At 38.6% G+C, this 9278-nt stretch overlaps 1 protein-coding gene across 1 annotated transcript; it reads left to right on the forward strand.

Annotated features, from left to right (window-relative positions):
* Window positions 1–1420: 1420 nt before the first annotated feature.
* LOC127974568 (PR domain zinc finger protein 13-like) lies at window positions 1421–8232 on the forward strand. Its single transcript, XM_052577923.1, has 4 exons — window positions 1421–1845; window positions 3346–3477; window positions 3580–3700; window positions 5032–8232. The coding sequence occupies exons 1-4, from the start codon at window positions 1705–1707 to the stop codon at window positions 6465–6467; spliced, it is 1830 nt and encodes a 609-aa protein (XP_052433883.1). The 5' UTR covers window positions 1421–1704; the 3' UTR covers window positions 6468–8232.
* Window positions 8233–9278: the final 1046 nt, after the last annotated feature.

Here is a 9278-nt window from a genome sequence, read left to right on the forward strand (position 1 = left end):
AAAAGAAAAACGTCCCCGTTTCCGCCTTTGTGCACAATTTATTAGTTGGAAAACTTCGACTTTAAAGAACACAAGACGAGAATGAGAATGGGACCGGCTGGTGTGAGAGCTGTAGAGGCCGGACCCGCTGTTGCAGAGCGGATGGGAACCAGTCACAAATGGCAACATTAATAAATAACCCACCACACAGCCGGCCTTTGCATGCGCCTATTCAAAAATTGTTCGCGTGTCGTTCACGCTCTTTGACTCATTAAGGAGCCCAAAGAGAAAGTTTCAGAAAGGAGCAGTGGGGTACCTTTTCCTGAAGAAAGAAATCCCACCTCAGATTCTCCAATTACAGCCGAGTGTCATCATAGAGTCGCCAGGCCAGAGGTTAGCAGGACATGTTCATGGCTTGAATTTATCGCCCACAAATTATTGTTTCTTTCCCTGGACCTCTGTTCAGTCATTGATGGCCACGATCAAAGAGGTCAAACGAAGTTTTAAAACCATGGGTAACAATACCACTAAAGTCAATTCAAATGACACCCAAGGGTCCTGAGTGAATGTAGTGGACTCCTCTTGCCATGTGTCTGAATTAATGAAAAAAAAAGCAGAAGAAAAAGAAAATGTGAAATGTTCAAGTGTATTAATTCGTGCAGGCTAAATGATTAATTTTCCGGAATGTTTAACAATAAAATAAATAAAAACATATATATATATATATAGTTATTTCTCCTTTTCTATTTAATACAAGTGAAGACAACGAAATCTGCTAGGAGATAAAATATTGGCAAGCAGAAACTCTTGTCTTGTACAAGATTTCGTGTTTTGTTCTGCATCCTTTGATAAAAAATTACCATTCATTCTGGAGCCCTGCAGGGCGCTTCGTCAAAACCGAAAGCGCACATCCTAGTACGTGACCTGTTGTCAAAAAGTGTGAAATGATAAGGTGGTGGTTATTTTGAAAGCGGCTCTTATTTTTTATTATTATCATTATTATTATTTTTTGGCTGGTTCTCCCGTTGAGTACCTGCCCGGTCCCAGCACGGCACACGCCGGGAGTCAATAGAAGTTAACAAGTCTCCCAAACATTCCTGCTCCTTTTGTTGAAACTGCAACAGACAATGCAGCCAGGGAGAGAATAAAGAGCTTTGAAGTACATAAAACCTAAAAGGATGCAGCCAAGTAGATTTAAAGTAGTCACTGATTTCCAAAAACTGGTTTGTATAGGAACAATAAAAGGGGAGAGAATTTATGGAGAAATTATACAGTGAATTTGTCACTTAAAATATCGGAACTGTCTGGCGGACAAAGCCACATGCTGAGGATTAATGGTTGCGCCAGACCTTTGATTCTGCACTCTCTTTTCTCTGCCCTTGACAAATTGGATTTTGGGGATGGGAAGGTCGCTGGGGCCTATTGTCTCTTGACCATTTGGAGCGGTTCATTATGCGTGAGGGTGAGGGAAAGTCTCCATGTGACCATTTCGGAGGGTTCTACAGCTGCTAAAAGAGCGCAACTCTCTCATAGCGCGCTGCTCGCCCTTGCGCATTAATGTGCCGAGGGGTACCTGACCTGGACATAAGAAAAGCCGGATCACACACGCCACCGCGTCACTTGGCGGGCGGATATTAGTCTGTCCTCATCTCAGACTCTCTCATCTTAATCAGTGCCTGCTTGGTCTTCCTGTTTCGGTTAGCGCAGCCCCACACAGAGTCAGCCATGCAAGCGACTCGGACACCCACTATCAGTGTGTTCGCCGACTGCAGCATCCCAGCCGGGCTTCGGATAGGACCGGTCCCGGGTATCTTCAAACTGGGGAAGTATGTTTCGGACCGCAAGGAACTTGGAGTGAAAAAGAAGGTGAGTTAGTTTTCTTTTTTCCTTTTTGTTTTTGACCAAAGTGTTCAACTTTTTATTATCGCTTTTGAAACTTTTATTATTATTACTCTTATTATTATTGAAAATGTACTTTGAGAGAAATGTGAAATATTTAAATTTCCCATTGCAAATAGATAAAGCATTCGACACATTTTAAACAGCATGCAAAATAATAAATAATAAAATAAATAAAAATAGGCTAGATCATGCATGCAAATATATCTTTACGTTTGTATTTTTTCTGCAGCTTTTTTTTATTTAAACTGCTTAATGACAACTACATAGGCCTACAAGTATAAAATAATAATCGTTAATAATAACTATTATTGTATTTTTAAATTACAGCAATATTATTATTAACATATTATTACTATTATTATTATATTAATAACAATACCATTGTTTCCATTTAAAAAACAAACATGCAGCTAAAAACTAGTAAAAAAAGTTAAAGTAAATTATCTTACTTTACTCGATGCAGACCTGTCACTCTTTATAAAGCATCCTCGTATTAATTGGTTTGTGCTGTCAGTTTGGAAATAATTGAGTTATATTAGCAGGACAACATGTCATTCTATGCCTTTCACTTAACCGCGTTAATAGGGTGACCTGAGTTTCTGCGCGAGATTTCATGCCCTCTCTCCCTTTAAATTTCAAAGCCTTGAGAGCTGCTTATTCCCATCATTTCATTTTTTTAAGAAAACAGTAATCTAAAAGATAAACAAATGATTACATAAAATACTGCTTACATTTAACTGGAAACAATGTTAAATATGAACAAAAATAGCAATCGTAATTCTATTAAATACAGATGAAGTCAAATGAACTAAAAATATTACATTAAAATTATAAAGATTTTTTAATTATTTTATTCTACAAGTCTAATAATATGTGGAATATTCGTAAATCTAAGGGTCGTAAAAGGCGTCACATGTAAATGGCATTTACTTTCCTAAATAAGTTGTAAATAGACTGGAGCTCTTTACGCTGTCTGCTTCTGTGATTGATGCGCGTAAATGCAACGCCGAGGGCCATGGGCGATCATCAGGTGCAATCTCTGTGTCAAATGTCACGCTTTAATCTTTAATTTGTTTGAACAGAATAGAAATGCTTTGACACTCTTCAAATTCGTTTCTCATATCAACTCAATTATGTGGTCCGTTCCTTGAAAATTATCGCCATTGTCTAATAGACCGAATAAATGATATTAACGCTCTTTTGTTTGAAATACCTTGGGGTGTTGTAATTAATAATGTCTGAGAAAGAGAAAAATAAAAAAGACAACAAAAGAAAATCTGAAATGAGTAGCATTTCAAATAAAATAAATGTTAAATATGCAAAATATTTCCAACAGATTTTAAGGAGGCAAACGTGGTAAAAAAATATATATTTCAATTTCATGGGTCATTTGGACTGTTTTAGATATAAGGCAAGTAAGCAACATTAAAACACGTTATTCATGATAAAAATCTGTTTTTGCAGATTCGTTTGGTGAGGGGAGAATTCGTGGATGAGTCTGGCAGTGCAGTTCCAGATTGGATCGGTTTAATACGCGCAGCCAGGAACAGTCAAGAACAGAACCTCGAGGCAGTCTCGGATTTACCTGGAGGACAGGTGAGCTAAACAAAAAAATAAATAATAAAAAAAAAACACACACACAAAAAAAAACAGAAAAAAACCCAGACAATTTCTAATAATTTTACTTCTTTTCAAAAGATATTCTACCGTGTTCTGAGAGAAATACAGGCTGGAGAAGAACTGAGTGTTTGGTATTCCAGTGCACTGGCGCAATGGTTTGACATTCCTACGACTGCAACTCCAACACATGACGAAAAAGGTATAATAAAATAATATTGTTTATTTTAAAATTAAAATTTTTATAGGGAGTAGAAAATACACTTCACTTTTTAATAAAGCTCAGAAATACAAATTGTATAGTAATTTACATTATGAAATTGTTTTGAAATGAAAATGTTTGTTTTTATTTATTTTTGTCCATACGTAAATCTGGCAATTTTGTTGTCATTAAATAAAGCGCAGAGGAATTCCTAAATATAACATTTTATGAAATGATAGAAAGCACGTTATGAAGAGCAACAAACGGATTCAAGTAACGCCACCACCAGCAGAATCTAATCCGATTTAATAGGTTTATCTGAGAATGCTGTCAGATTATCCGTGTTTAGTTAGTAAATCGAAAGATATGTTGTCTGGGGCAGTAACTCTTATTGATTGGTTGAGAATTATTGAGCTGCATACACATGTATCTACTGCTAGCTACTGTATTTGCTATATAATAATGCTTGATCATGATTGGCACTATGGCTGCATCACCTCTCTCCTAATTCGTTTTATTCTCTAATAAAGTCCTGGATGTCCTCTCATGGGCTGATGCGCGTTGTAGTTTAGCTGGGGGAAGAGGTTAACAAATGTCATCTAGTCATTAATATTAATTTATTCAAAAGCATATAAATTCAAAAAGGTGCTCTACGGTAAATTAGCTGGCTGCGTAAGGTATTGTTGGCTTGTGAATGCAAACTTTTATGTGGGATGTATATTGCTCTGATTTGCGACGCTTTACTGTGAGCGCTCCTCTCCGGCCAATACACGGTGCGCTCCTTGACATACGCGTCCTATTCTCCTGCGTCAACAGATGGGCCAGCCTCATTGTCTTATGCGACTAGCGATTTCAAGCAGCAGCTGCCGTCAATTCCACGGGAAAACACACAGAGAAAGTCTCTATTCAATGCATTGGCTTGTAAGCCCCAGATTGGACCGGAGCTTGCTCATTTGATGGTGACAATAAACAACGGGGTTTTGCAGATTACAAAATCATTACATCTATATCATTGACCCCAGACTGCCCAACTGGTGTCATGCCAACGTGACAAAGGCGAGGTGATAAAAAATCACGACGGCGGGCTTTAAAATGGAAGGTTATCAGATTTCGTACAGAACCATTTCTGATCAATGATGAATTTTATACGTGTTCTTGAGTTCCCCGTGTGCATTAAAAACATCTTTATGACGCAGTACTAGATTTTTATTTGTGTTGAACTAAAAAAAAGCTTTTCAGTGTAAAATTGGAAAACACTTTTCTACACAAAGCAACGCAATTTAATTGCTTCTCAGTTTTATTAATTAATATTTTATTTTTATTTTTCTCAGGTGAGGAGCGCTATATTTGCTGGTACTGCTGGAGAATATTCAAATACCCGAACACCCTGAAAGCCCATGTGCATTTCCACTGTGCGTTAAGCAACAGCAGAAGTTTGGTAAACAACGAGCAAGCTAGAGGCACAGACAGCTTTAACAGATCTCCGAAATCAGGGGACATCCCAAATACGTCCTCCTCTCCACGGAACAGCCAAAACACCTTTATGCCAGACGCGGTGAAACGGGTCGCGTCCACCTCACCGTTCGCCAATAAAGCGGGACTATCGAAAAAACTGAGCGCAGAGGATCAGGACAGAGCCCTTGACATGAGCGTGACCTCCTCCAGAAACCCCGGACACATCCTGGGCCTCGGCGGGACATCTTCTGTGCTCCACAGCATGGGTTTCCATCCAGGCGTGCGCTCTGCTTTCAAACCAATGGGACTTTCGAAGATCTCCCGGGCCGAGGTCGCGAGAGACGAGCCTAATGGGAAACCAAACAGTGTCGGGTTTAGCAAACTACTGGGGAACAACGTTCTACCTAACGTTCACCCGTCAAAATGCTCGCACCTCATGGACAGCACACCTCCCGCGATCCCTTGCGCAAACAGCATCCGTGGCTTTCCTCTTCTGCCACATTTTGAGGAAAACTCCGCTTTCAAGCACGTTGACAGCCGCATGCACTCTGCCCTGTCCCCCCCGCGTTACTCCCAGCTACCGGCCGGGTTTCACTTCGAGAGGTTCTCCTTGCCACAGTTTGATGGGGGGAAATCCTACAATGGGGACTGCAATATACCCCTAATGCCATTCACGGTTTACAATGGGGAGATCCTTTATAGCTCCCCATACTACCCTCTTAAATTTCACTTTGGCAACCTGCTTAAATACCCAGACTACTTTGGCGCACCAGCTCTGAATCCAGATCTAAACGCGATTACGAACATCGACAGGGAGATAGCGATGCACACGCAACAGCTGTCTGAAATCGCCGTAGAGAAGAACCGTTCACGACTGGAGTCTCTGCCCGCATCTAACCCCAACTCGGGCAAGCCAAAAAAGGGACATTTGTGTCTTTACTGTGGCAAATTGTACTCTCGAAAATACGGGCTGAAGATCCACATGAGGACTCATACAGGCTACAAACCACTCAAATGTAAAGTGTGTTTTAGGCCCTTTGGCGATCCCAGCAATCTCAACAAACACATCAGACTGCACGCGGAGGGAAATACGCCCTACAGGTGCGAGTTTTGCGGGAAGGTGCTCGTGCGCAGGCGAGATTTGGAGAGGCACGTCAAATCGAGGCATCCAGGCCAAAGCATAAAAAAATCCGATGACAAAATCGAAGGCATGTTCGAGGATGGCGAACAAAAAAGCGACAACGACAGCGACGTCGACGTTTGCTTCACAGATGACCAGAGCGACCAGGAATCGAGTAAACACAATGATTAATGGACTAATTTCTGGACACGTTGAAATGGACTTTGCTCTTAAGTAGCTAAATTATGCATGTACATAAATTAGTTATGAATTTGTTTGTTTATTTTATAAAATCAGAAAACCTTGTGGAAGCAAATGTTCCTCTATAATAATTTTGTGAAGGAGTCACTCATCAAGTTAATCTAATAACATGCTTATTGGTATTGAGGACATCTCGGCACCCCCAATGGAGCAGCACTTTATAAAGACGGGTTAATGCCATAAAACGAGTTTGCGTTATTTTGTTGTTAAAATGATCTGACCGTTTAAATCAGAATAGCACTTTTATTACCAAAAGCATTTAATACATTCTGTAAAAAAAAAAAAAAAAAAAAAAAAAAAAAAAAAGATCTTTGCATAACAACCGGCACCTACCAATACAAATAAAACTGATGTTTAAAAGAAATACTGGCATGTCTATTTAGTCGTAAAGCATTTGTATAAAAAAACAATAAATAAAAGAAAATAAAAAATAAAAAGTGAATATCATGACGTTCCTTATTGTTGAGTGATAAGAGTTGTATCGTTTATTATTAAGATAATGTTACTTGATTTTATATATTTTCCCCCAAACAAACGAAAACATTTTCACTGTCTGTTTTGAATAAAATGGGGACAATATTGAAAAGGGTTTGATCAAGGGTTTGAGGGTTTCATATATTTTTTTTAACTGGAGGATATCTACGGCTGAGCATTTTTCTGTGGCTTCAAGCTCCCTGAAAATAACTTACGGTATGGCAGGAATTAATAATTGCTGACCAAAACACCCCATAATACTTTGAAGATGTGCTTCATTATATTTTAAGATTAAATATAAATTAAAAGGTGGAAGGCATAAAATGGTCAAGGTTAGACTGATGCGCACTTGACGCGAAACATTACCGTCTGCCTTTAAGATTTTTATCAATAGAGAAGACATCCAGAAAAGGATTCCTGGATTTACTTACAGTTAATTGTTCTCTTTCTCAGACAGCAATTTAGATTATTACAATTACCTATAGCGGTTAATGCTTTTCAGCAACTCAATTTAATCTACAGTTCTTACAGTGTAAAAATCGGATAGAGCTCTTTATCTTTTTATGATCTAACTTTTAAAAATTATTTCATTATTAATGAGATATTACTTAACGTCATAAAAAAATATTTGGTATGAATAAAACCTGTTAACTACATTCTTCATCTATCCGCTTCCTAGGCCTTCTACTTAAATTAATTCTCTTTGTCTCCCTTTAACACATTAAATATTAAAATATATATATATACACTGCAAATCAACAATTACACCTTGACTGAATAAAATTAGGTCTTCCAAATAAGGAACACATCCAAACATCCACACTTAAGTTATAGAAATTTACCATTAATATTGGGGGATGTGGATTTTGTGCACAGCTGTAACAGAAGTCTCTCCCCACACAGAATCCTTTGCTTTATTTCTTTCTCTGTCCTTTCCCACATTGCTGTGTCCTTGATATGGTGCATTCTTCTTCTCCTCTGTGGCAACGCCTGGGCATTCCTCACACAGTGGCACAAACATGTATGACTTTCTGTTTCATAGCCTGGGCTCTTACTAGTCATTGCCTCTGTGTCTTCAAAGAACTGACAACACAAGAACAACAGCCTGTAAGTTATGGCATCAGCATCCGACCATGACTGATTTCATTTGCTATTGTGGATGAAAAAAAAGAGGATAGGGCTTGTGTAGTTCTTACTTCTGGATAAATGAAAGTCTGTTTAATTACAGATTTATGAATTTATACAATTGTGTTTTTCCCCTCTTTATTTGTTTACTTGTTCACTGTTCATTCACTGCTAATATGAAAGATCTTGGATCAGGGCCAGAGATAACCTGCTCATCCCCTCCCCTGGTGCCCCCCACCCCCACCAGCGCTCAAATCCATTAGTGCCGTTGATTAGTACTGACACCAGAAAAAGGGATTGATAAAGAGTCTGTTGACTTTTCACACAGTCTGAGAATCAGAGAAGTTTGGGAATGCTTTCCCACATATATTACACACTTATTAATACCAACGTTACATCTGGGAATAAAAATAGAGGATAGAAGTAATGACAACACCACAATAAATAAATACTTTTTTCATTCAATGCATTAGTATTTGTTTGTGTGTTATATACAGTGCCCTCCACAAGTACTGGAACAGTAAAGACAAAATTGTTCTGTTTGCTGTGGAGTCAAGAAATCTGTAAATATGATTAAAAGATGAATATGAGACAAAACTACAAACTACAAAGTGATTCAACACAAATATATTTTACCAGCTAAGAAGATCAGCACTTTTAGAGTTTCATCTTCCTATCTGATGTGAGCATATCTGATGTCTGCATTCTAAGTCTTGATTCGATGATGACAAACACAAACCAGGATGAAGACGAGGAAGTCAACTCTGAAAGAAAAGCAAGCAATTTGGATGCTAAAAGAAAAGAGGGAGTCAATTAGAACTATAGGAAAAACAAAGGGCATGGAGAAATCAAGAGTTTGGAAATCAGCAACCAGCATCAGCAGCCAACGATGACCTGATCGGTTGAGAAAAACAACAGCAGTTGATGACATACAAATCATAAAAAAGAAAAGAACCCTACAATACATGTCTGTAAGATCATCAACAACCTCCAGAAAGCTGGGGTGATGCTCTGTCAATGTACAGTGAAGTTCGCAGGAGAATTTGACACAGAATTACAGAAGCTACTCAGCAAGATGCAAACCTCTGATCAGCACCAAAAACAGAAAGGCAAGGTTCTTCACAAATGTGAGCCAGTAGAGTT

The sequence above is a fragment of the Carassius gibelio genome, chromosome B16 (assembly GCF_023724105.1).
Source record: "Carassius gibelio isolate Cgi1373 ecotype wild population from Czech Republic chromosome B16, carGib1.2-hapl.c, whole genome shotgun sequence".
NCBI lineage: Eukaryota > Metazoa > Chordata > Actinopteri > Cypriniformes > Cyprinidae > Carassius > Carassius gibelio.